The sequence below is a fragment of the Panicum virgatum genome, chromosome 1K, assembly GCF_016808335.1.
Source record: "Panicum virgatum strain AP13 chromosome 1K, P.virgatum_v5, whole genome shotgun sequence".
NCBI lineage: Eukaryota > Viridiplantae > Streptophyta > Magnoliopsida > Poales > Poaceae > Panicum > Panicum virgatum.
In genome coordinates, this window is record NC_053136.1 from 14,801,316 (window position 1) to 14,828,997 (window position 27,682).

Consider the following 27,682-nt stretch of genomic DNA (forward strand, 5'->3'; position numbering starts at 1 on the left):
AACGAGTCTCCAAACCAAACAAGGCTAAGATTGCACCGGACCGGATACTTCTTTATTTTCCCTGGAAAATCTCTAACATTTCGTTTCCAATATATCCCAGATATAACAAAAATCGGTTCTGTTTACACACACGTGCCTGAAATGGACTTAGCGAACACAGCCGTGGGTCCCACCCAAGCGCCATTGCTTGCTTGGACCTCAACGTAGCAAACTCATATAAATTTGAAAATTAAAAAAATCTCTAATTTTACTGTGACTTCTGTGACTCAAATTTTTGGAGATCTTGGAGCTGCCCTTTCACAGCCAGGAGCAAAGTGCTGAACTGATATTTACATATTACTCTCATGAAGAATAAAGTTACACGTTCAACACTTGGCTGGCACACCCATTGTTACAAAGTCGCCAGCAAATCCTATCTTACAAGTTCTTTTTGCACTTTGCAAAAAAGGCATCAATTGGAATATGCTTTCCTCCTTTGGAAGACTTCAGCTTTTTCTTGGGTGAGGGTGTAGTAGTAGAGCATTGTTTTTCAGCCAGCTTTTTCTTGGGTGAGGGTGTAGTAGAGCATTGTTTTTCAGCCAGCCTTGCAAAAAAGACAGACAACGGAGCTATGAAACAACCATTTATGTTCAAGCAAGGACGTAAATTAAAGTTCATTAAGCTAATTAACCATATACTAATATTGCATAAAGACTGTCTCGCAAGGATGAGGCAGAATCATAATGAACCTAGAGTAGCTGCAACCAGTACAAGAATTCTACCATGTAACTTGGAACGGAAGCAGGAAACAACTTATTGTGAGGCCATGTCAAAACATAAATACCTTTCGCTGCAAATGGGTCTTTTACTATCAACTGTTTCTTCCTGCTGTAGAGATTCAGCGAAGTGAAAATCTGAATGTTCTTGCCTCTCCTCCTCAAATCCTGGAGGTAGTTCAAACCCACAAATGGAGCAAATGTAGCCATCAATCCATAACTGCTGACCAGGTTTACCTGATGAAGCTGTAGCTTCGTGACTGATAAACTGGCCAACATCATCAAGCTTCTCAGAGTTCATAACCTGAATGAAAAGTAAGATTAACTTACTGTATTCATGTATGAAGATATCGAAAATAGAACTCTACCCTTTTCTTTGCTACCAATTAATAGAAAAATTATTCAGACAAACCTTTGCAGTGTGAGTGACATCATCTATCTTTGCTCCACCTAGGCCATCACCGATAACCGGATTGCTTAAGACAGCCTCGTTATTGTAATTGACTAAATTCCTTTGTTCTGGGATGAAAATGCTCTCATCATGGACAAAGAAATCCTGTTGATCTGTGGACGCACCAGTTCCACTATCAGGTACCAAGTACCCATCCTCGGTTGTCACACTAATAGGACCATTATCCTGCCCTGAGATATTAGTGATACTCTGAACATTTGTTCCATTGACATTTAAATTACTGTTTGATGAGCGAAAAAATATATCTATCGTCTTTTGTGTTGAAGTAGATGAATCATCCTTCTCATCATGAAGCTGAGACATCCGCAAACCTAATAGTTTGTAGTAGAGTAACTGTCAGGTTGGCTTCCATAGCAAGAGCAAACAAATGTCAAATGCAAATAATGCAACATAGTCCAAACAGAATATATAACATAAAAATATGGACATAAGACATGATGAAATCATTGCAGTTCAACTTATAAGGTAAATGAAGATGCACCATGACATAATCACATACTTTAGCTGTCAAAGCCACTAGATAAACTTGAGGATAAGAAAAAAAATGGTAAAAAGTGCTCCAACGACAATACTATTCCAGCAGGAATGGTTGTCATGTGAGCAGCATTAGAGGTTAGAGGTCAAACTTGTAGGAGTTCCACATAACTGGTAATCATTAGCTTGGTTGAATAAAATAATTCAGATGCACACGAACTTACCCATCAATCTCAAAGAAAGAGGCATTTCAGCCTTAAGCAACTTAGTAGCGTAGATCAGGATGTCTTCCTTGGAGTTGATATAGCCTCGTGTAGTTACTGCTCTCGTCCGAACCTGATTCAGATCATCGATCAATTTAGTAATCCGTGAAATAGAAATCATCTCCTTTGATTATCTTCACAGAAAATCAGTCAACCGAAATATGGATGGGAGAACCAAACCTCAAAATCTGCAGTCTTTAGTTTGAGTGTTAGTGTCTTTCCTTTCAAACCCTCCTTTTGCAAATCATCCATTAAGTTTTCAGCGAGGTTAGCTGAAAATAGATAACATTGTGGCGAGCCATACATTCAAAATTGTTAACAACATATCACATCAGGAGCAGTAGCTCATGGAAGTCATGATAACATCTATAGCATTTTAAAAGGATTATTCCCACAAAATCATTTTTTAGAACATGAAATGGTACTGGAATATACCACTAAAGAACCCATAACAAAATCTTGGACCTAGATATATCATAATAGGAAATGGTCTGTTCACATAATACAAAGAAAAATCTTATTATTACTTCCATAAATTAGCATGATATGCAGCAACAACAGATTAGGCTTTGACGTTTCTTCTCTTAATATACTCGGTAAAAGTATAAGCTTCACTAGGGAAATAAAAAACACTGTTAAAACTGACCTCTGAAGGTGCTACAAAAAACATCCATAATGCATTATGAATTGTGCTATTACTAGTACTTAGATAGATCGCATAGTGCAAAAAAAATGTAAGCAAGAGAAGAAATTACTCATACAGCAATCAGCTGTCTGTAACAAAACCAAGTTGCTTAAGCACAAAAGATATTTATAAATGGCAAGATGCCAACATTTGATATATAGAATCATCAGCCTGTTTAGTTACAGAAATAAGTTACAGTTTTTACCTAATTTCTCGAAAAGCAAAGAAGAATCATCTGTTGCTATGAAAGTTCGCTCACAACCGATACTTTTCCTTTGCCTTTGCTTTGGAGTTTCTGTACCTCCTAATCCAAGACCAACCGAAAGAAAGAAATCTGAAGACATTGAATTCCAACTTGAATTCTGAGATCTTGCCTGAATAGATTAATATAGCTTTCTAAAAGCTTGAAACAGAATGTCTAACAGGTGTGATTGACATACGGACCAGCTGAGCATTCAGAAAAAAGAGCGCATAAGAAAGCAGCCTTCTGCAGCATCTCCTGACATGTACTGATTCCAAGAACCTGACGTAACTTCTGTTCTGTCACCTTACCTATGCCACCTATCTGCATACAAAGATCTTCAGATAGAAAATCAGCTGTTTTTCCTTTTCACAGATTCCAACAACAGGTCAGCCTCTGTACGTGAACAATATTACCTCTTAACCGAAGAATTAAAATGTGAGTTCATAAATGCATAGAAAAACTATAATCAAGTGTCTCTACACTGGTTACAATACATCTTTGTTTACAAAGTAAATAAATAAATGATCAAATATGAAGAGGAAAACAAGAATAAATTGGCCAGTAAAACAAAAACAGAACAAAAAGGAACACTTTTGATCATATATAGAAAAATAAGTACCTTTCTTATAGGCAATGTATATACAAATGTCAATACAGCTTCTCGATCATTTGGCAAAATAAACTGTCCATTGGGCTTGTTAATATCAGAACAAACCTAGCAAAGGGATAGAAAAGGCAAAAGGAGTAAACAGGAAGAGTAAGAACACAAGATTGCTAAAAGAGGAGTAAACAGGAAGAGTAAACAAAAAAAAAAGATCTCCAGTCATGCGTGCTAAACAACAGCTTAAATTGCAACATATATTGGTTATGCAAAACAAACACCCCTACTAGCCCAGTACGAGCCAATTATGCTCTTACATAGTTTTGTGTTAACCCAACAAGATAGCAGATAAAAGACATAAAGAAAAGACAGAGACTAAACATAACAGGAACAGACTGGTGCCACTTTAGTGATTCAAACCAGAAAGAAGTAAAGAAAAGCTTCAGGTTCTGACCTTTGCAATCATGCGGTTTGGGGCAACCCCTACACTGCATGTTAGGCCAGTTTCCTGGTGAATGGCAGCCCTAAGCTCAGTAGCAACCTAAGAAAACCGATGATGTAATAAGTAAACTTTGTCTGTAGTAAAAGAATGTTGGCAAGACATGTGAAACATAACAAGCAACTCAATTAACATGCTCCTAGTAAGTAGAGCACTGTGACAGTTAGAAATGTTCATGGTTACCTCCTCTCCTGTAATGCTTCTCTCAATGCAGACACTTGTTATGTTGAGGTATGCTTCATCTAGACTTGTTGCGATGAAACTGGGATCATAACTCTGGAAAACTAAGGGCACCAATACTTCAGTAATCAGTTCTTATAATCACATTTTCGAGTATCATAGTTCTTTTGTAATGATTTAATTGAATATTATTTTACAAACCTTTTCTTGTCAGCTCACTATAATGAGTGTATCTCTCAAAGTTTGGTCTGACAAAAACCAGGCCAGGACATAGTTTACATCCAATGAAACCAGGCATTGCTGCACGAACTCCAAACTTTCGTGCCTGCATCAGTTAATCAATTAAAATATACATTAGATAAAAAAATAATGCTGTTTGTACCTTTATCAACGAGGATAAAAAACCTAACACCACTTTGGCCAATCCAGTTTACATTCTATAATACATGGAAATCCAACATTGAAAATTTTGATCGATATTAGAACTTCAGCTATCATCTTCGAATACAGCAACGAAACACATTATTTAGAGTAATTAAATTAAAAGATTGTGCTTATTCCATGATAAGGTAGTATGTTCACCTCATAACTGGCAGTAGTTATCATAGACATGCTACCAACTGCCAATGGTTTTCCCTTCAAGGATGGATCCTCCAATGTCTCGACAGCAGCATAAAAGGCATCCATGTCAGTGTGAAGCCATATCTTTGAAAGATCCCGTGACGCCTCTAACTCCAACATTTTCCTTTCCGCAACCTGAAAATTATGTTGTCAAGTAGGGGTAAAACCACAAGAGAGGAAAAATAAAATGCTATTAGTAAAATATGCCACACACATACATGGATGATTACATTGGCTTAGTACAGTGTCTGTTTGATTCTATGAATCAAATAGCTTTATACCCATGAAACATAGCTCAAACGAGGTTAGGACGATAAAAGTACTCGTGCAAAAGTGAGTATTTCTACAGACCACAGATGCACAAGTAAATATTGATGAATTGACCACTTGATATTAACCTGAAGGAACAACGTATTTTGGTTGTATTCTAGTAGTGTTGTATACCAATGTAGGAGAGCCAAGCACGGTTTACAAATTATACCTTCTGAAAATGTGATAAATCATTATCAGTCAATGTCGCACACTGTGCACGGAGATGTTCAATCTTTTGTTTGGTCAATGCCTCCTTCCTCTGCTCATTTTCAAAATACTTTGAACCCTTGCTCATTTCATAGATTACCTTCTGCACCTTCTCTTTGTCAACTCCCTCCATTCTTAATGCAACACCACAAGAGAATAATTACAAAAATCTCAAAGAAACATCAGAACATAGAACACACTACAAACTTATAGTGGCCATGATTAACAAAGTACTAGTCTACTGACTACTGGTCAACAAAAATCTTGGGGACAAAAGGGGAACACATCACTCAACTCCGATTGGTAATCTCTAATAACGTGGAAAATTTTTATTCCAGATTGTGTAAAGAAGAAAACGCCAACATTATTGTTCTCTTGAAATGTGAGATTAGGGTTCCACTCTTACAATTTTATCACTCCATTGAACTTCCCCCATTAACTCAAGGAAACAAATGGGACTAATACAGTATCAGATACACATCTAACTTCTTGACTCATCTGATGGCAGAGTGAAAATCAGTTCCAATCTGATCCAATGCTAAGTGGCCCAATCATTAAAGCACTTCTGGAGAAAATTTATGGCGCAGGGTTTGATCCAAGCTGGGTGCCGAGCCAAAACCCCGAAATCCCCCAATATTAAGGAAACAGAGGGAGAAAGTGCGCCCGTACCAGCTTTGGCGTTGGTGTACGCCGTGTGGTATGACTGCCACGGCCGATCCCCTCCGCCTTCCGCTGGCGTCCCCGCCGCGGCCGACATCGCTGCGGTCTCCGACGAGGTCGGGGTTCGGGGCGGACGCGTGAGCGAGCGAGAGATGGAGCGAGTAACTCCCGGGATCCCTCCGCGCGCGCGCCTGGGCTGGGAGAACGCGGTGGGTTCGCAGAAGGTGCTACGCGCCTGGGAACTCGGTTGCCAGGCTAACAGAATGTCCATTTACGGCCTAGTTTGGTTGGTAAAAAAAGTTTGGGTTTTGACACTATATCACATTTTGTTGTTATTTGATAAATAATATTTAATTATAGATTAATTAGATTTAAAAAAATTATCTCATACTAATCAATTAGACTGCGTAGTTAGTTATTTTTTTCAACTTTATTTAATGCTTCATACATGTGTCAAAAGATTCGATGTGACGGATACTGTAGAAATTTTTTTGGAAACTAAGCAGGGCCTTTGTTTTTGCCACTCAAGAGACATGTATATGAATCACGCTTTCCGACTTTGGCCCTTTTCAGATGAAAAATTTTACATTAAAAAAATATCACATCGAATGTTTGAATATATGTATGGAGTACTAAATAAAATCTATTTATAAAATTTTTTACACGAATGAACTGTAAATCACGAGACGAATCTAATGAGCCGACTTAATCCATGATTTGCAACCGTGATGCTTCAGTAATTAGGCTCATTAGATTCATCTCGTGATTTACAATCTATCCGTGCAAAAAGTTTTACAAATAGATTTTATTTAGTACTCCAAAATAGTAAGATTCTTTTTTAAAATAATTTTGCCAAATAATCTAAATACGGCCTTTATTCCATTCGACTTTTGTGTACAAATACGAGTTTAAAATATATTTAACTATTACTTGTATTAAAATATTTTTATGAATGTGTGTCACAAGGATGCAGATCCTCTTGACTGCCCGTGTACTAATTTTTTCTTTGGTTGACACTTGACAAGGAATTCAGTCATGGAAGCTCACAGACACGATCAAAGAGGCAATATTTGTCACGGCCCAAGGAAAAAAAAAGAAATAAAAAAAATCCCACGCCGGGCCCACCTGTCAGTCTCCCCTTCCCTCCCTCCTTCCTGTTCTGTTCGGCGCCGCACGCACTAGTCGCCGCCGCCGGTCAACCCCGGGCCACGCGCCGGCCATCCCCGGCTTCCGTGCCACATGCGTCCTCCGCTCGCCCTTATCCTCCACGACGACATCGTAGCCTTATCCTCCACGGCTCCCCCTCTCAAACCCTAGCCGTTCCCCTCCACCATTGCCGCCGGCCCCGAGCTCCCTCCTCGCCGTCGATTCGCCGTCTCCGGTGAGCTACTTCTCGATTCCTTGCGCGGGGAGCATCTCCTCCCTTCTCTCGCTCGATTCCACCCCTAACCCGGCCTCCTCCCTCACCGCACAGGGCCGCCGCCGCTCTCCTCCGCCCGCCACCGCTGGGTCACGCCGCGCCGCCCCTCCGCTGCCGTTCCCCGCCATCCAAGTAGCCGGTGAGGCTCGCCGCCATCCCCTCCACCCCCGTGCGCACCTCCCTCGGCCTGCTCCGGCCTCGCCTCGCCGCGCCGCCTTGCACCGCCGCTACTCGCCGTCGCCGCGCGCGACGCGTGCGCATGCACCGCGCGACGCGCGTGACGCCGTGGCCGCGCCCCGCCGCGGGTCAAGGCCCCTGGTTGGCCTTGACTCGGGCTGGTGGGCCGCTAGACAACGGGCCCCACCTGTCAGCGCCTGCGGGTGCGGGATCCGGGTGGATCTAGCAGTTAGCTAGGGTTTTGTGATGTTTAGTATATCTGCAATCTTGCAAAATGTGTAGAAATTCGTGTATAACTCCAAACATTATGAAACTTGTTTTGTTGGATTCCTCTAGCTTAGATCTACTCAAGAAAAATATTGTTTTGCATGTTACTTTGCTCTAGATTTATCTATAGGTTTATCTTGCAAAAGTGAGTTTAGTGCTTGTTTATTTGAGTATTGCTCTAAAAATTTCAAACTAAATTTTGTTAGACTCCTTGTGAGGTGTAGTTTTCAGTGGTGGAACTTGTTCACTTGATTCCTTGATTTTTATCAAAGTTTTAGCTTGTTTTCTTATACTTTGTCTGAAAATGGTTTAATATAGAACTTTTTGCTGGAAAGTGAGAAAATAGTAAAACCAGTTTTGTTAGCTTTGTTTTCATGCCTAGTATCTAAGATAATTTTCTTGGATTTGTTTAGTTAAGTTTGCATGCCTTTTCTGGTTTACCTTGTTTAGAGTGGCTAAAAATTAATATATTTATGATTAATTATAGGTAAATCCTTTTCCTGCAATACCAATTTTCATGAGTTCTTTGTGATGTCCTCTGCATGCTCAAATTATTTCATGATTTGTGCTTGTTGCTTAGTTCAATTCTTAATTCTTGCATCGCATTCATGCATTTTAGTAACCGAGCCGTCGGAGGTCGAACCCGTGGAGCCCACCGAGTCCGTTGAGCCTAAACCCGGAGTCCCGTTCGTGGTCGAACCCGAAGTTAACCAAGGCAAGCAACTAAGCATAATTCCTTGCACCTATCTAATTTGACTAGCTTAGTTATCTCACTTGGGTAATGTTGGGTTATATATATATTATGTTGTATTGCATTCTTGTACCTACTTTGATGCACTATCCTTCCTTGAATTGTTCAACCATATCCTTGCCACATATTAGTCAGACACTCACTTAACTTGACTAGATGCTGAGCTATGCTTAGAATAATCTTTTCGCTTACTAAAAAGGATAGTTTGGAGTATGACACTTACCGGTTACCCTTGATCGCACTGGTTCGGTTTAGTGGTAAGGGTTTGGTAGTATCGAGATTCGAGCGGAATGGTAGGGCCTAGAGAATGAAGTCACATGGGCATAGTTCGCTTGGATCGATTAAGGACCGAGTGGATGCCATCGGCCTTGAGCACCTTTCCGTGCTACCACATATCCAATATAATGGTACGGATGAGCCAATTACTTTCTTTGACTTGATCATTGATGTGCAGTCCTAGATATATGGCTACGGGCTATGCAGAGAGGCTTAGTGTGTCCCCAGGTGGACCTATGTGTAGGAAAGTTTAGAGATATCCCTGGTGGAACTAAGTCTCTACTCGTAAGCTAGGTGTGAGGTTCAATGATCGAGCCTTGTTGGGAACGGTTGACGTGAGTACCCCCTTGCCCGGCGTGATCGGTTGGATGAGTCGCATGGTCCTCGCGTTGTGTGGGTAAAGTAGTATACCCTTGCAAGGTTATAAACAATTCGAATTGCCGCGCTCTCGGATATGAGCAAGCTCTTGGTTCGCCGAATTCCTCTTAGAGAGTTCTGGTATTGTTGGTTTTGGATTCATGTCTTGTCATTGATCTATTGAATGTTATGTTACTCTCTTAATCAACTAAAATTATTTGGGGGTTTGGGCAATATTAATTAATTCTGATAGGTGATAGTGTACAGACTAATGCTTCTGCAATAATTACTTAATATTAAAGCTTTTACTTGAGCCATTGTATGATCCTTGTATATGCATTCGCGTAAGTCTTGCGAGTACCTTTTGTACTCAGGTTGCTTTCTAAACCTAGTTGCAGGTAAGCCGGAAGTGGTGTTTGGCCACTTCTACCCCGTTGATCCAAATGCGGGGGAAGAGTAGGTCGTGGTGGCTGTAATGATGTCCTTGAGCAAAGCATCATTACTTTAGTAAGTCTTTATCGTAATCGAGCTTCGTGAGAGCATGTAAATGCAATAAACTTTATGTTTCTGTTTAATAAGACTTTCGTGAGCCCAAAGCTTGTAAGTGAAGCTTGAAACCCACCTATATTGAACTTGTAATATTAAGTTTCGAACTCTATTTTTGTAAAACTGATCTTTGTGGATTATTGGCGATGTATTCGATTGTAAACGGTATGTGCATATGCTGATTCTGGGCGTATGTTGGAGCACATACCGGGACTACCGGATTTGATATTATTTTGGATGAATGACGTGTCGGTTATTCGTGTCTCTAGATGTGGGATAACACGTGGCACGCTCTCCGGCAATCACGTGTTAACTCTCATCTGGGTGATAATGACCGGCGGTTCGTTTAAAATAGTATCAAATTGGGCGGTTCTCACAACGGGTATCAGAGGTAAGGTTTCATGAAGTGAACCTAAAATTTGCTTAGTGGGTTGAGAGTCAAATAAAATTTGACTACTTGCACTAAGATTTACTTTGGTTAAAAATTTGAACTTAAGGTGAAATGCTAACTTTCTTCCTTTATCTTAGAGCTAATTCTTTCTTACTGCTTCACTCGTTTAATTAAGACGTGCTTAACCCCTCTTGTCTTCATGAGTAGCGGGAGCGTAGGAAAACCCTTTCATCTGCTGGAAACCTTTTAAGCCTTTTATCAGGGTTGATAATGTGGGAATCACCAATTGTCCTGAGCGCTATTAGGAGGGTTGTAGCGCTGCTGGACAATGCAGTTGTTTTGGGTCGTAAGTAGTGTTAGAACGTTAAAGCGTGCTCACGACATGAGGAGACGTCATGTTGCATTCATATTTCGCATGCATGCATACTCTCTCTTCTGGTCTCCAATTCTGTGCTGCATCAATCGAGTGTGTTGTTGTTAAGATCTTGCCTAGTTGGATCTTGTTAATTTTAGTGTGCCAAATCTACCCTTTCTCTTAGATATGTTATTCTAGTGTTGGTTATGTGTTAGATTTTTATCTACACATTATCTTTCCACCCTGCCTTTGAGTATCATTCTCCATTTTTCATTCCTGACCGCTAACCGTTTTGTTTATTAACAGGATGGTGTTGCGTTCGGGAACTGAGAGGGATGGTGCCAATGGTTCGGGTGGCAATAACAATCGCAACAATGAGGATCCCCTTCCTAATCCTCCCATTCACCCAAGCCTCGCGGACGTCCTGGCCCGGCAAACTGAACTCATGGCACACCTAGTTAATCAGATGGGCAATGTCGGCAATCATGGTCCAAGGGCTGAGCCTCAAGTGAACAGGTTTGGGGATTTCTTCCGCACCAACCCGCCCATCTTTCGTGGCTCTAATGATCCTCTTGATGCGGATTTCTGGCTCAATGTCATTGAAGAGAAACTGAGTCTTATTGAGTGTGAGCCATTTGAGAAGGTTTTATTTGCTGCTCACCAACTTCATGATGCCCCTGGGGCTTGGTGGCGGAATTTCAAGGCATCTCACCCTGCCAACCACCGGTTCACATGGGAGGAGTTCCGCACAGCTTTTCGCTCCTTCCATATTCCCAAGGGTATCATGGATATCAAGAAGAAAGAATTTCAAAATCTCACTCAAGGAAGTCGTGACGTAATGGCCTATGTCAATGCCTTCAACACCATCTCCCAATATGCACCTGAAGAAGTGGCCACTGATGCCAAGAAACAAGAATGCTTGTATGATGGGCTCTCCGTAGAGTTACAAGACAAGCTCTCCACCACCAAGTTTGAAGACTTCAATGACTTGGTGAATATCGCCATCAGAGCTGAGCATAAAATGAAAAATCTAGAAGCAAAGAACAAGCGTTCCGCTCCTACCTCGGCGGGCGGTAGCTCCTCACGTCCACGTCTGGGGCCTTCTCCTTTTCCACCTCGGGCACCGGGTGCTCAACCTTCCCGTCCTATGTGGATTGTGCGTCACCCTCAACCTCCTCAAGGACAAGCTCCTAGGCCGGTCAATGCCTATTGGAGCAACCCAGGTGTTGCCGCAAAGGGTCCGTGCTACAATTGTGGTGGCACAGGCCATTTCTCTAGGGATTGCCCCTCTCCGAGGCGTGGTGGTGCCTTCAATGCACCCAGGCCCAATAACCCTCTACCTCAAGTACAACGCCAAGAAGCCAAGCCACAACAAGCTCATAAGCGTGGCCGTCTCAACTACACCACCGCCGAAGAAATTCCGGAGAATGCCGAAGTCCTCATGGGTACGCTCCTAATCAATTCTCACCCTGCAATGGTTCTTTTTGATTCTGGAGCAACTTTTTCATTCATCAGCAAGAAATTTATACTGCATAGTAAGCTTGAGATGCAAAATCTACAAGTGCCATACCATATAGAATCACCGGGTGGGGAAAACATTGCCAGACACTTTGTTAATGAGGTTCCAATTCTCATTGAGGGAGTTACTTTTGGAGCCAATTTTCTCATTCTAGACAAGCTGGAGTTAGATGTGATTCTTGGGATGAATTGGTTGGGTAAGCATGACGGAGTTATCAAATGTGGGCCCCGCACCATTGATCTTTTGCACCCTTCTGGGAGTAGAGTTTTTCTGTCTCTTGCCAAGGTGGAATCTTGTTTATATGCCTTGGCGAGTACCAAAGCCACAGCGTTGGAAGATATTCCCGTGGTTTGTGAGTATCCGGATGTCTTTCCGGAAGAATTACTGGGTATGCCTCCTGATCGTGAGGTGGAATTCATTATAGAGCTCATGCCCGGGACTGCTCCTATCTCTAAACAGTCTTACCGAATGCCTCCCAATGAGTTGAAGGAATTGAAGAAACAACTCAAGATTTTGTTGGATAAGGGTTTTATTCGTCCGAGCTCCTCTCCTTGGGGATGTCCGGCTCTTTTTGTGAAGAAGAAAGATGATAGTTTACGGATCTGTGTTGATTATCGTCCGTTGAATGAAGTCACTATCAAGAACAAATATCCTCTTCCTCGGATTGATATCTTATTTGATCAACTCTCGGGAGCTCGATATTTCTCCAAGATTGATTTAAGATTAGGCTATCATCAAATCAAGATCCGGAAAGAAGATATTCCAGAAACGGCTTTTTCTACTAGATATGGTCTCTATGAATTCACTGTCATGTCCTTCGGCCTCACCAATGCACCGGCTTATTTCATGTATCTGATGAATAGCATCTTCATGGAGGAACTCGATGTCTTTGTGATCATCTTCATTGATGATATTCTCATTTATTCCAAGACCAAAGAAGATCATGCTCGTCATATTCATATCGTCCTCCAAAAACTTAGAGAGCATCGTCTTTATGCCAAGTTCAGCAAATGTGAGTTTTAGCTTGAAGAAGTATCTTTTCTTGGTCATGTCCTCTCCAAGGATGGTATTGCTGTAGATCCTAGTAAGGTGCAAGATGTTCTGGATTGGAAGCAACCTCAGAATGTCCACGAGATCCGGAGTTTTCTTGGACTTGCGGGATATTACCGCCGGTTCATAGAGAATTTTTCAAAAATTGCGAAGCCTATGACCGAGTTACTGAAGAATGGGATTAAGTTTGATTGGTCCCCAGCCTGTGAAGCAGCCTTTCAAACCCTTAAGGATCGCCTCACTACTGCTCCAGTTCTTGCTCAGCCAGATATTTCCAAGAGTTTCGATGTTTATTGCGATGTTTCCCGCATCGGTTTTGGCTGTGTTCTTATGCAAGAAGATTGAGTAGTGGCCTATGCTTCTCGACAACTCAAGCGACATGAAGAAAATTATCCTACCCATGATTTAGAGCTTGCGGCTATTGTCCATGCTCTCAAAATTTGGCGTCACTATCTGCTTGGCAATCATTGCAACATCTATACTGATCACAAGAGTCTCAAGTATATTTTCACTCAATCTGATCTCAACATGAGGCAACGTCGATGGCTTGAACTGATCAAGGATTATGATCTTGAAGTGCATTATCATCCTGGTAAGGCAAATGTTGTCGATGATGCACTAAGCCGGAAGGCTCAATGTAATTGCTTGACCATAGCCCCTCCTTTGCATACTCTCTGTGATGATCTCCGAAAACTCGGAATTTCTATGGTCAAGAAAGGTTATCTTGCTACTCTTACGGTTAAATCCGACCTTTATGATCAAATTAAAGAAGCCCAAAAGAAGAATAAGGGTATGGCTCAAATTCGGGAATTAATGAAGGAGGGCAAAGCTCGGTGTTTCTCTACGGATGATCAAGGATTTCTCTTCTTTGGGAATCGAATTGTGGAGCCTAAGGATCATAACCTCAGGCGAATTATTCTTGATGAAGCCCATAGTTCTCAATTCTCCATTCATCCGGGTAGTACCAAAATGTATCAAGATCTCAAGCAAAGGTTTTGGTGGACTCGCATGAAGCGAGAAATCGCTCAATATGTCGCCGAGTGCGATGTTTGCCAGAAGGTTAAAGCCGAGCATCTCAAACCAGCTGGTACTCTTCAGCCCTTACCTATTCCATCATGGAAGTGGGAAGAAATTGGAATGGATTTCATCACTGGATTACCCAAGTCTTCTCAAGGATATGATTCCATATGGGTAATCGTGGATCGTTTGACAAAATCGGCTCATTTCCTTCCAGTAAAGACTACGTATCATGTCAAGCAATATGCGGAGTTATATCTCACTCGCATTGTCTGTCTTCATGGTGTTCCTAAGAAAATTGTCTCTGACTGCGGTCCTCAGTTTGTTGCTCATTTTTCGAGAAGTCTTCATGAAGCTATGGGAACTGATCTCACTTATAGTACTGCTTATCATCCTCAAACCGACGGTCAAGCTGAGAGAGTCAATCAAATCTTAGAAGACATGCTACGAGCTTGTGCTCTTATATATGAGAAGAAATGGGTTACTTGCTTGCTGTTCGCAGAGTTCTCCTATAACAATAGTTATCAAGCAAGTATCAAAATGTCTCCTTTTGAAGCTCTCTATGGAAGACGGTGCAGAACTCCGATCAATTGGTCCGAATCTGGAGAAAAGCCTTTCTTTGGTCCAGATTTGGTGAAAGATGCCGAGGAGCAAGTCAGGATTATTCGTGAGAATCTTCGCATTGCTCAATCTCGTCAAAAGACTTATGCTGATCGTCGTCGCCGAGAACTTCACCTTAAAGTTGGCGATTATGTCTATCACAAGGTTTCTCCATTTAAGGGCACTCGCCGTTTTCAAGTAAGAGGAAAATTAGCGCCACGCTATGTGGGACCCTTTCGGATCATCAAGAAGGTTGGAGCCGTGGCTTATCAATTGGAACTTCCTCCATCACTCTCCGCAGTGCACAATGTTTTTCATATCTCTCAATTCAAGAAATGTCATCGTGTTCCAACTGACGCCATCGACCTTGAGTCACTAGACCTTCAACCGGGTCTTACCTACGAAGAACACCCAATTGACATTCTTGACCGAGATGAAAGAAAGGTGAAGCGTAACATGGTGAAGTTTGTAAAGGTTCAATGGAGCAATCAAACCGAAGATGAAGCCACTTGGGAGTGTGAAGATCAATTACGTCAAGAATACCCTGAATTCTTCTCCGATGAGTAAGTTTTCTCTCAATCACTCCCACTTTCTTAATGAAGTTTATTTTTTGGATACTGTTATATGTGTACAATATCACCATCAAGAAAACCCTAGGAATGTCTCACACCACATCATCCCTGCCTTTGTGCATCATCGCTTAGATGTTTATCTTGTCTAGGTGAATATGGCCTCAATCGACCTGGAGTTTTGTCCCTTCCATCCTATCTATTTAAATCTCGGGATGAGATTTTCTTAAGGGGGGAGAGTTGTCACGGCCCAAGGAAAAAAAAAGAAATAAAAAAAACCCACGCCGGGCCCACCTGTCAGTCTCCCCTTCCCTCCCTCCTTCCTGTTCTGTTCGGCGCCGCACGCACGCGTCGCCGCCGCCGGTCATCCCCGGCTTCCGTGCCACGTGCGTCCTCCGCTCGCCCTTATCCTCCACGACAACACCGTAGCCTTATCCTCCATGGCTCCCCCTCTCAAACCCTAGTCGTTCCCCTCCACCATTGCCGCCGGCCCCGAGCTCCCTCCTCGCCGTCGATTCGCCGTCTCCGGTGAGCTACTTCTCGATTCCTTGCGCGGGGAGCATCTCCTCCCTTCCCTCGCTCGATTCCACCCCTAACCCGGCCTCCTCCCTCACTGCACAGGGCCGCCGCCGCTCTCCTCCGCACGCCACCGCTGGGTCACGCCGCGCCGCCCCTCCGCTGCCGTTCCCCGCCATCCAAGTAGCCGGTGAGGCTCGCCGCCATCCCCTCCACCCCGTGCGCACCTCCCTCGGCCTGCTCCGGCCTCGCCTTGCCGCGCCGGCTTGCACCGCCGCCGCTCGCCGTCGCCGCGCGCGACACCGTGGCCGCGCCCACAGCGCGCCGTGGCCGCGCCCCGCCGCGGGTCAAGGCCCCTGGTTGGCCTTGACTCGGGCTGGTGGGCCGCTAGCCAGCGGGCCCCACCTGTCAGCGCCTGCGGGTGTAGGATCCGGGTGGATCTAGGAGTTAGCTAGGGTTTTGTGATGTTTAGTATATCTGCAATCTTGCAAAATGTGTAGAAATTCGTGTATAACTCCAAAAATTATGAAACTTGTTTTTTAGACTAGCTTAGATCTACTCAAGAAAAATATTGTTTTGCATGTTACTTTGCTCTAGATTTATCTTGCAAAAATGAGTTTAGTGCATATTTATTTGAGTATTGCTCTAAAAATTTCAAACTAAATTTTGTTAGACTCCTTGTGAGGTGTAGTTTTCAGTGGTGCAACTTGTTCATATGATTCCATGCTGTTTATCAAAGTTTTAGCTTGTTTTCTTATACTTTGTCTGAAAATGGTTTAATATAGAACTTTTTGCTGGAAAGTGAGAAAATAGTAAAACCAGTTTTGTTAGCTTTGTTTTCATGCCTAGTATCTAAGATAATTTTCTTGGATTTGTTTAGTTAAGTTTGCATGCCTTTTCTGGTTTACCTTGTTTAGAGTGGCTAAAAATTAATATATTTATGATTAATTATAGGTAAATCATTTTTCCCGCAAATCCAATTTTCATGAGTTCTTTGTGATGTCCTCTGCATGCTCAAATTATTTCATGATTTGTGCTTGTTGCTTAGTTCAATTCTTAATTCTTGCATCGCATTCATGTATTTTAGTAACCGAGCCGTCGGAGGTCGAACCCGTGGAGCCCACCGAGTCCGTTGAGCCTAAACCCGGAGTCCCGTTCGTGGTCGAACCCGAAGTTAACCAAGGCAAGCAACTAAGCATAATTCCTTGCACCTATCTAATTTGACTAGCTTAGTTATCTCACTTGGGTAATGTTGGGTTATATATATATTATGTTGTATTGCATTCTTGTACCTACTTTGATGCACTATCCTTCCTTGAATTGTTCAACCATATCCTTGCCACATATTAGTCAGACACTCACTTAACTTGACTAGATGCTGAGCTATGCTTAGAATAATCTTTTCGCTTACTAAAAAGGATAGTTTGGAGTATGACACTTACCGGTTACCCTTGATCGCACTGGTTCGGTTTAGTGGTAAGGGTTTGGTAGTATCGAGATTCGAGCGGAATGGTAGGGCCTAGAGAATGAAGTCACATGGGCATAGTCCGCTTGGATCGATTAAGGACCGAGTGGATGCCATCGGCCTTGAGCACATTTCCGTGCTACCACATATCCAATATAATGGTACAGATGAGCCAATTACCTTCTTTGACTTGATCATTGATGTGCAGTCCTAGATACATGGCTACGGGCTATGCAGAGAGGCTTAGTGTGTCCCCAGGTGGACCTATGTGTAGGAAAGTTTAGAGATGTCCCTGGTGGAACTAAGTCTCTACTCGTAAGCTAGGTGTGAGGTTCAATGATCGAGCCTTGTTGGGAACGGTTGACATGAGTACCCCCTTGCCCGGCGTGATCGGTTGGGTGAGTCGCATGGTCCTCGCGTCGTGTGGATAAAGTAGTACACCCTTGCAAGGTTATAAACAATTCGAATTGCCGCGCTCTCGGATATGAGCAAGCTCTTGGTTCGCCGAATTCCTCTTAGAGAGTTCCGGTATTGTTGGTTTTGGATTCATGTCTTGTCATTGATCTATTGAATGTTATGTTACTCTCTTAATCAACTAAAATTATTTGGGGGTTTGGGCAATATTAATTAATTCTGATAGGTGATAGTGTACAGACTAATGCTTCTGCAATAATTACTTAACATTAAAGCTTTTACTTGAGCCATTGCATGATCCTTGTATATGTATTCGCGTAAGTCTTGCGAGTACCTTTTGTACTCAGGTTGCTTTCTAAACCTAGTTGCAGGTGAGCCGGAAGTGGTGTTCGGCCACTTCTACCCCGCTGATCCAAATGCGGGGGAAGAGTAGGTCGTGGTGGCTGTAATGATGTCCTTGAGCAAGGCATCATTACTTTAGTAAGTCTTTATCGTAATCGAGCTTCGTGAGAGCATGTAAATGCAATAAACTTTATGTTTCTGTTTAATAAGACTTTCGTGAGCCCAAGGCTTGTAAGTGAAGCTTGAAACTCAACTATATTGAACTTGTAATATTAAGTTTCGAACTCTGTTTTTGTAAAACTGCTCTTTGTGGATTATTGGCGATGTATTCGGTTGTATACGGTATGTGCATATGCTGATTCTGGGCGTATATTGGAGCACATACCGGGACTACCGGATTTGATATTATTTTGGATGAATAACGTGTCGGTTATTCGTGTCTCTAGATGTGGGATAACACGTGGCACGCTCTCCGGCAAGCACTTGTTAACTCTCATCTGGGTGATAATGACCGGCGGTTCGTTTAAAATAGTATCAAATTGGGCGGTTCTCACAATATTTCCGCTGTCCTCTGCTTTTTACTCAGGCGAAACTCTTGGTGCAAATATCTTTGTTTCTTGGCCATGCTTATGCCGTTTTCATTCTTTTCTTGGTTCCCCGTGTCCAGAAGGTAACTGTGTGTACAAGGGTCCATTATTTGAGCCGAAATAAGGAAGTAAACTGTAAGCATGAATAAAGCATTTTTGTTAAGTAGTCCAGGTTCAATTGCTGCCATGTTCCCATATCCTTACATTGTCAAATGTGGATTTAGATGTCTATCATATCATGTTGTGTTATATCCTATGAAGCTACCCCATTTTATAAACTGATAAGACTGCTGCATGTCTAAATTAAAAATTTGCCAAATTTGTCAAAATTTAAGCCATAGTGCCGGCGGATCGGAGGAGGCGCCCCTCAGCACGGCTGCCATCAGGAGGTGCAGCCTCGATCCTCCTCTCCCATCTCCATTTGTTGGGTTTGTCCTAGCTCTGCGAGTGGTTCTGACACCAAGTCGCAGGTTTAAATTTTGTAGCATAATTCTTGATAAATGGGCAACTTCTACTCTTTACCATGTTCTCTGCTTAGTTCTGTGCTCGGCTTCAAATGCTTCTTAAAGTGATACTATATAACTCCACTTCAAATAAAAATATTTTGACTAATGGTCGCGGGATATGTTGTCAAACTAGAACTAGAATCTTGCCATTCATACATCATTGCTATTGTGGTAAGTACAGCTGCATTAGGCATTTGAAAGTTATTCAATAAAGTGGTTCCAAATACGTCCGTGATACAACGAGGACAGGTTTAAGTGTCCAAAGGAAGCCATCATTGCATATTGCCTCAAGTTTTTCTATGACACACGGATATTACAATGTGCCTCCTTTGGTAGGAGTTCAAACGCCGAACAGCACTGTTAGTATATAACTAATTAGCTGATGGCATTGGTAGGATCCAGAAGTTGAGTGCCTTATAGATTTGTGAAAACAAATCATCTTACTGTTAGAATTCGGGCTAGAAATAGTAGCGCGGCCTTGCCGCGCTTGGCCAGAAGTGGGACTTTGATTATACCATTTGGGACTTCAGTTGTATGTCCGCCGATATTGTAATTGAACTTTAACGTGCTGGGCAATGTCTGTTCAAAGACAGATATATTGAGATGCATTTTGTAACCACACTTTCAGGAAAGGAAATTGTGAAATAAGCACAAAGTACTTATTGAAATATGTCCCATGTATCTCTCTAGTTTGTTGCAACAATTGTTAGAGAACTGCACTCGATCAGAAATAGCAGCAACAAAAGATAATTTGTGAGGAATTCTTAGTTCACTAAACATGTGGATTCTCAAAAACATAAAAAGATCCTGCTTTAAAAAAGTGTAAAAAGATAAATTGTGAAACAGTAAATAAGGGCCGTGTGGATGGTGCTACATAGTACTATACTTCACAAAAGAAAAAATATTTTTTAAAAAACTCAAGTTGTACCTAGGTATACATGTAGCCCATTTGCAGTTTCATCACTGCAAGAGAATTTTTGTTTTTGTATTAGTAGAAGTGTGCATCTTACCACCAGTTCTGTCTTCTTTGCAAAAGTAATATGCTATTTCTTTTTGAACATCGCAAATTTTGTTGATTACAAGACATGGTACAGTATATGTACTCGTGCAATTATTCTCCTAGAATCTAATACTGAATTTTGATTGAAGACGGCTTGTCTTCTAGTGTATGAAATAGTTATTCTAGAATTCCTATAATAGTGAGATGAATATTTTTTCTAAACCATCAATAATTTTTATACAATTTCGTTGTGGGTATCACAGTACCGTCTGAAGATTGCCACTGTCAAGTAATAAGAGATAATACTGATAAACAATATCCAATTATGTATTCCGGAAGACAGAAGCACATGGTGAATTGCTCCTATTCGATATGAAAGATTTTAATCACATGATGAAAACATCAGTATTACTGAATCAGTTTATCCTACTCTGTTGCTCAACTAGAATGTTCAGTCTATATAGGAGTACTACATATGTGCTAATCACCATTCACTACACTTAGAATTAGCATGGATAGATCAGTATGCACCTACTGGATCAGCCAGCGATAATCTAAAGAGATGTCTATCCTTGATCCGTGGATCCTACAGCATGCTACTCCTAGGCCAAACTGACTTTCATCTCCCACATGCATTTGAGCAAACAGGTGGAGTGCATGCTATTGCATACTACCTCGGAGTATAAGAGCAGAACGGCCGGCATGGCCTCGCGAGGGGCGGGGCCATCTGCAGCACCTGGTTCGGGTTCACGAAGACCCGGTGTCGTCTGCAGTACCACCGGCGACGTCGTCCTCTCCTTGCTTGGACTTGTCCCTCGCTTGTGCTGACGTCGCCTTCTGTAGCTGTGTGTAATCCTCCAGTTCCAGCTGGCCTCTAACGCCGCCTTCGTCTTCGTCGTTGCTCGCACTGTCAGTGGTCGGTGCTGGACCACACGCGCCGCGGCGGCTAGAGGTCGCTATGAAGTGCCCATGTCAGGTCCCGTCGCTGGGCTGGATCTCGTCGATCCGGGGCGGCTGGTTCTTGGAGCGGCGAGCGCAGGTGCGAGCGTCGCCCGCTCGGAGGCGGAGGCAGGTTGGGCGGAGCTCGAGGAGGGAGGCGAAGGGCGGGAGACCGGCGGGCGGAGCGGCTTGTGGAGGGGCGCGATGGCGGGGGCTCGCGAGGCGGCGGGATGACGAAGTCAGCCGAAGGCCCGAGCAACGGGGCAGCGCGACGCTCGGGAGGCTTGCTCGTTCCCGTGGCCGTTCGATGGCCTGACGGGACGGCCCAGATTTTTCTGGCCACGCGCTTTCGTGTTTTGAGATTGGTTGGACCAAAGAGGTGAGCTGACGTACTTTTTTATTAATGGTCACGGGATGTCAAATCTTTATGTTGTCAAATTGGTTGTACTCGAGAGTTGGGTTGATGGCATCCCACATGAAGCTCTTCAAGTGGAAGGGGGAACGCCCGTTCTGAAAGCGGACCCAGGCACTCAGCGATAAATAAAATCATAAACGCCACATAGAACCAAAATGCAGCGACGAGGGAAAACACAAGCATGACGATGAATCAAATAACCCTAGGTATCACAATTCCAGACCCCCCCCCCCCCCTTCTCTCTCTCTCTGCCCGCTAGGGGGAATCTATCAAGAACGGCATCCATCCATCCATAGAGAAAGAGCACAAGAGAAAAACTGAAGCGAATGGCGAGGAGGAGGAAGAGCGGCGCCGTACCTCCACCACGCGGAGAAGGGACTGACTGCTCCTGGAGACGGATGCGGCGCCGGAGCCGCGGCGGAGGCGGGGTTCTGCGCGCGGAGCCAGAGAGAGAGAGGTAGAGATGCGATGCGCTGTGGCTGATCAGCAGGGGGGAGTAGGGGCCAGAGAGAGAGAGAGAGAGAGAGGAGGGGAGCGTTTAAAAATTAAAACGAGGAGGGCGGAGCGCCGGAGTCCGCGACTGTTGGGTCCAGCCACGCTGTTCTCGTTGCCCATCGGGCCCATGGCGGCAGCTCTCTCCTCTTTTTACCGTTTCAGTTTCAGCCCCGGCGGATGGTGCGGGCCCCGCCGATCAAAGTGAAACTGGCCAGTTTTTCACCTTTTCGTTTTCACTGGGACGCCACGTAAACATCCGTTGAAACAAAAAAAAAAAAAAGACTGTATCTTCTTCCATGCACCGAGCAATGATGGCATCCGGCGGACCAGTTCTTGTTCTGATGATCCTAGTTCCTACTGATTTTCGGCGCGAGCGAACGCGCGGTTTCTTACTCGTTAAGAATTTTGCTGCGTCGTCAGAAAAAAAGGCTAAAAGGTACCCGCAAAAAAAAAGGCTAAAAGGAGGAGCAGGAGTGTGAAAGGGAGGCCGATAATGATGTATACGCCAATTGCCGCGGTTTCTTACTTGTTAAGAATTCTGATGTATACGCATGATGGAGGTCCAGCGGCAATTGCGGGAGGCCGATAATGATAGCATCATGGTCCATGCATTTGCATCAGGCTTCTTTTCATGCAGCTGGGGAAGCTCGCACCGCATCAATTCGCTGCTTTTCCTTAGCCTCTCTGGCTCTCTCCGCAAAAGCCCGTCCGGACTGGGATGGGCTGCCAAGAACTTGGCGACCACACCTTTGTTACCAAGAACCACTAGTACAGAAATGACCTTTAGTCCCGATTGAAAAACTCTTGTTAACCCAGTTTTCCAACAAAGATCACCAATCCGGGACTAAATGGGAGTTCTTTAGTCCCGGGTCAGACAACCGGGATAAAAAATCACCTTTGGTTCCGGTCGGTGGTACAAATCGGGACGAAAGGGGCAGCCAAACCTGACGTGGCAGGCACCTCCTTTAATCTAGGTTTGTGTTACCAACCGGGACCAAAAGTTTTTTTTTTTCATTTCCCTCATTTCCTTTCCATTCATTTTCTTTTCATTTCAATTATATTTTTGTATTGGAATTGAAGCTGACTATGAGCTCCACTACGTCCGCGTGCGCTCCGACGCCGCGCCCACTCCGCGTTCGTTTTTCTGTGCGAGGGACGCGTACGTTAGTGGGCCGGTGGGCTCCACTCCGCATCCGTTTTTCTGCGTGACAGACGCGTACGTCTTTTTTTTTTTGAGACGAGACAGACGCGTACGTCCGTGGCCGAGAGGCTAGCGTCCGGTTTTCCCGCGCAGGTACATGCACATGTCCATGTCCATCTCCTCGTTGCTTCTCGCGCGTGAGAAAAAGAATCGCCTGCTAAGATCTGTACGCCAGTGCAAGTGCAGGGACACGACGATTCCAATACTTTCTGAGGAATTATTCACTGTTTGTGTTTAGGTTGAATAATTGGTGTACAATTTTTTGTTGGCACGATATTTTTTGTCAAAACAGATATTCTCATTCTAGAGAAGGAAAATATATTAATTCCAGTTGGGATGATTGTTCAGGTCATTGAGTAAGACCGTAACCATTTTCTATCAAACAAAGACTTGTCGTTGAACCATGTGCGATCATAAAAATTTCAATTCTATGCAAACTAGCCCCAAATTAGTTCTCTTATCACAAAACAAATATGAAAATGCCAATTAACCATCTCACGTGCAGGCAACCAGCATGCATATTGCAATCTGCATAAGAGCTAAGAATTATTAGTATATGCAGGTTAAAGAGAGCCTATACACATTATATAAGAGCAAAACAAATATTAAGGAGTAGATTCGAATTGTGTTGCAACAAACCTCATAGACAGGATACACTCAGGTGCACGAACTGGCTGCAGATTAGGAATTTGTCAACAAATTATTCAGTCCAAATCAGCAGGAGAAGTGTAAGAAAAAAATGTCGTTCACACTTGATACGCATGGTTAAGCTAATTAATTAATAAAGAACTTGTTCTTTCCATATATATATATATCAATTAAGATATAGAGACCCCACCAGCAATCATCCTGAAATGAGACTAAAGATGTGAAGAAGCAAGCATCCCGAATTGGAATTGGAAGAAACAAGCAGCTTTAGGTTTGAATTCTTTGCTTTCATGGATACAGGAGTGCATTTTGAGGGGGGGGGGGGCAATCCATCTCACAGCAACCCAAAGATACAGAACATGTCAGATTACCAACCAAAAATAGTGTCATGGCTGATGAGGCTTCATGCATACCTTGCATGCTAGGGTTTACACGAACATAGATAAGGCAGTGGGCTGGACATTAGTGCATGGTCAAAATGTTGGACAGTGAGTTATCAAATTGACAATATATGGCAGAAAATTGCAATAATGAGGCGTGCATCAAATTGACAAAAGATACAAATTACAATGATGTTCGTATTCAAAGATAAGCATCTGAGCAATATATAAATGTTCTTGTAGCAAGCAAAGTGGCATGCATAATTGGATACTGAAATTTCAGAATACATAAGCATGCATATGGATAGCTGTTCAATAATATCGTGCACGGTTGGAATAGTATCATTTATTGACTGCCACGATTGTAAACACCACTATTTTATCTAGCAAAGAAAATGTAGAATTTATTTCGGAGAACCTTCTTGAACCAAATAGGAATCCAATTTTAATGTCCTTGAAAATTTAAAGAATGCAAATAAGCCAAGTTTAACTATTAGAACTAATATGATCACTAGACTAAAGTGTGGACTCAGGTTGAAAGAGCATAGCTAGCAAGCTGGCACAGTGGACAGAACAGAGTTCACCGCAATGTCACCTTCAACAACCAACAGTATGACCTGATCATACATCAGGAATCAGAATTATTAATACCTAGTGCAAAAAAAAAAAGAACTTCGTTCATATTCATATGCTAGAAAACACTTGCACATGGTTGTTCAGTTGATTGCGTGCTGCACAGGATTAATTAAGTTACTGATTTATTTTTTTAATCAGCATAAACTATTTGTGACTAAGGAGGAGCTTGCAGAAGTTTTGCTCACATCGAGCTTACAATTCCACGCCCGTGGTTGTTTTCAGAGGTGTCCAGGCTTTGAGATGACTCATAAAAAAATTGATGACGATTGGAGGGATCCTGAATACCTTGTGTCTGTTGATGCAGGATGGAGTGGACAGGATCCCCATGGATTGGGACACCATCGACCGAAATGGATTGCAATGTGGTTGCTCAATCGTCCATACAACATGTACTCGGTCTCGATTGCAGCAGCACCTATCCGTCCATATGAAAAATAGAGAACGAAAAAAGTTTCCTTAATAAAACTCCATGGCGATAGCAAGCATGACCCAGACTCAGACATATACAAGATAAAAAATAGGCAAACTATCAGCTGAATTCATATGAGGCGTATGAATCGAGCAATCCATCCACCACAGTAGCAGCCCTAACAGATCCTCCTTGAAGTAGGAACCAGGAGTCAGCCACGACACCCATTGACCAATGGAACAAAAGAATCGAAATCCCGCAGCGACATGAACCCCTAAAAGAAATTTGAATCAAACATAATTTTAAACTCGTTATAAGGGTGCTGCGCTTGCTTCTCTAGGATCTAATCGCATGATCCTGCACCATCGGAAGGTACTCTCCTAGGAGCGATGGGAGGATGGAGCGGCATCACGAAGCGCCGGAGGAGCACCGGCGATGGGAGGAGCTAAACCGACCTAATCCCAAGCTGGGTGATGCCTGCAAAACAGAAGGCGCAGACTATTTTATTTCTTACTAGGAAGTCTAGTGCCATAAGACTAAAGCTTCAAAATAATATCGTTCAAAAGGTAAAATGGGCAACGAATAAAAAAGTTACACGAACTATTTTTGTTTTTTACTAGGAGGGCCTGAACTGAACTAAGATAGCATGCTTGTTCTCTTATTGTCAGTAAATAGTCAGCTAACAAGATAGCTAGCTTCATAGCTCAAAGAAAGACTGAACCGGTCCAAAGTGACATGCATAATCAGATACTGAAATTTCAGAATACATAAGCATGCATATGGACACCAAAGTCAACCAGATGTGGTTCTCAAAAAAAAAAAAGTCAACCAGATGTGGGATTTATGAACATATGAGCACCAATTTGTTCCACAAGAATTTGTACTAAGACAACCATATACTGTAACAATCAGAAACCTCAAATCTCAAATATCAACACCGACATATAGATAAAGTGGTACCACAATATGCCTAAAGTCTAATAGGTGCAATCTAAGAAGAGATATTGGCAGGATTTCATAAAACTAACCACAGATAGTTCAATAGATATATTACTACTACATTATGCCTAAAGTCTAATAGGTGCAATCTAATAAGAGATACTGAAAAGATTTCAGAAAACTAATCAAGGTAGTTCAGTAAAAAAAATCATGGAATCGATGCTCTGATCTAGCCTTTACTGCATAACTTGAGCTAGTAATTAAAAACATATAAATATCAAGAAGAATGCAGTTTGCAGTAACCATCTAATGCAATAGCGAAAACAAAATAATCAAGAGCAGAAGAACAAACCGACGATGGTTGGAAAAGAAAATGAACCAGCACCTGATGTTTCGCAAGATGATGGTCATGGGCTCCTGGCGGCGAGCACCTGGACAGAAGATGCTCTGCAGGGCCTGTTCGGGTTGAAGGCAGCAGAGATTGGGGGCACCATGGCACGTTGCTGCAAGTATGCTCATTGCCACAGCTCGTTGATTGGAAATTGGCATCAGCACTAGGGTCGATCCAGTCAACCTCCAGACACCCGATCTACACGGGGTGTGAAAATTGGGGTTGGAATCAACTAATCATCCACAAGAACATTATAATCAATTGCAAAATCAATTTAATTAGGGGAATTTCCCTACTAATACCTGCAATTCCATCAATAACTAGCCATGTCCATCCATCACTGCTTCTCCATGGGATGTGAGTTCCAGGGGATCACCCCAGCTGCCTTAGGTCACAGTGACTTCACAGCGATGCTGGCTTGGCCCAGAAAGAGGCGAGAGGTCCAGCAGGCATCCTCTGCCAAAATCCTCAACATGACGCATTATGGCCGCATTCCTAGTCATCACGCCGCAGGCACCTCTGTTTGCGACCCACCTGCCATATCCATCCTTAACCTCAACTTGTGTGTGACAGCGGCAGTAACGCCGGATGGAGACGGAACAGTGAATGGAAGACAAACCACAGTGGAGAACCTCGTAAGCTGTTTCGGGGCACGGTGAATCGGACGGGTGATGCTCTGCCCCTTGCGCCGGCGGGCTGTTGCGGCATCTGGCTGGGCGTTGACTTGCACGGAGAAAAGCGAGGGGCGGCGGCGACAGAAGGACGGGCGGTGGCCGGAGCCCGGAGGGAGCTAGGAACGGGCGAAGCAGATCTGGACGGAGGTTAATGACCTAGGAGGCCACAATCTTGAATCGTGGGATCGACGGAGGGGCTGGCCAGCAGCTTGCGGCGGGCGGCACCAGGCGTCCAGTCCCTGAATCGGCGACGTGAGGAACGGCGAAGCGGGTTCGGAAAACGGATTGCGAGCTGGGGGGGGGGGGGGGGGGGGGGGGGGGTTGGAAACAATTTTGGGGCACCGTCGGGAGGATCAAGGGTTGTCGGGATGGTGGAGCGAAGGAGGGATGGGGGAACGGCGGCGCAGGGATGGGAGAGCGGCGTCACAGGAGGGGAGCGGCATTGGGAGGATGGGAG

The 27,682-nt window shown here is 43.4% G+C and overlaps 1 protein-coding gene and 1 long non-coding RNA gene across 11 annotated transcripts; both read right to left on the reverse strand.

The window, feature by feature from the left end:
* Nucleotides 1-187: 187 nt before the first annotated feature.
* LOC120696604 (DNA polymerase kappa) lies at nucleotides 188-21,974 on the reverse strand. Of its 6 annotated transcripts, XM_039979594.1 has the most exons (15): nucleotides 20,773-21,229; nucleotides 5,276-5,447; nucleotides 4,756-4,929; nucleotides 4,375-4,498; nucleotides 4,177-4,277; nucleotides 3,949-4,035; nucleotides 3,513-3,608; nucleotides 3,094-3,214; nucleotides 2,855-2,983; nucleotides 2,145-2,236; nucleotides 1,926-2,037; nucleotides 1,168-1,538; nucleotides 993-1,059; nucleotides 824-923; nucleotides 188-583 (listed from the first exon to the last, which is right to left on the reverse strand). In XM_039979594.1, the coding sequence occupies exons 1-15, from the start codon at nucleotides 20,823-20,825 to the stop codon at nucleotides 418-420; spliced, it is 1,965 nt and encodes a 654-aa protein (XP_039835528.1). In that variant the 5' UTR covers nucleotides 20,826-21,229; the 3' UTR covers nucleotides 188-417. The 6 variants fall into 6 exon arrangements, with proteins under 6 accessions (XP_039835528.1, XP_039835511.1, XP_039835504.1 ...); XM_039979577.1 differs by lacking the exon at nucleotides 20,773-21,229 and adding an exon at nucleotides 21,810-21,974 and having other exon boundaries at nucleotides 824-1,059; XM_039979570.1 differs by having other exon boundaries at nucleotides 824-1,059; nucleotides 2,855-2,953; nucleotides 20,773-21,223.
* A 1,450-nt stretch (nucleotides 21,975-23,424) lies between these two features.
* Nucleotides 23,425-27,526, reverse strand: LOC120696640. Of its 5 annotated transcripts, XR_005684260.1 has the most exons (6): nucleotides 27,184-27,526; nucleotides 26,854-27,085; nucleotides 26,546-26,749; nucleotides 25,098-25,698; nucleotides 23,788-23,822; nucleotides 23,425-23,676 (listed from the first exon to the last, which is right to left on the reverse strand). It is a non-coding gene; the product is annotated as an uncharacterized LOC120696640 (long non-coding RNA). The 5 variants fall into 5 exon arrangements; XR_005684255.1 differs by having other exon boundaries at nucleotides 23,788-25,698; XR_005684259.1 differs by having other exon boundaries at nucleotides 23,432-25,698; nucleotides 26,854-27,070.
* Nucleotides 27,527-27,682: the final 156 nt, after the last annotated feature.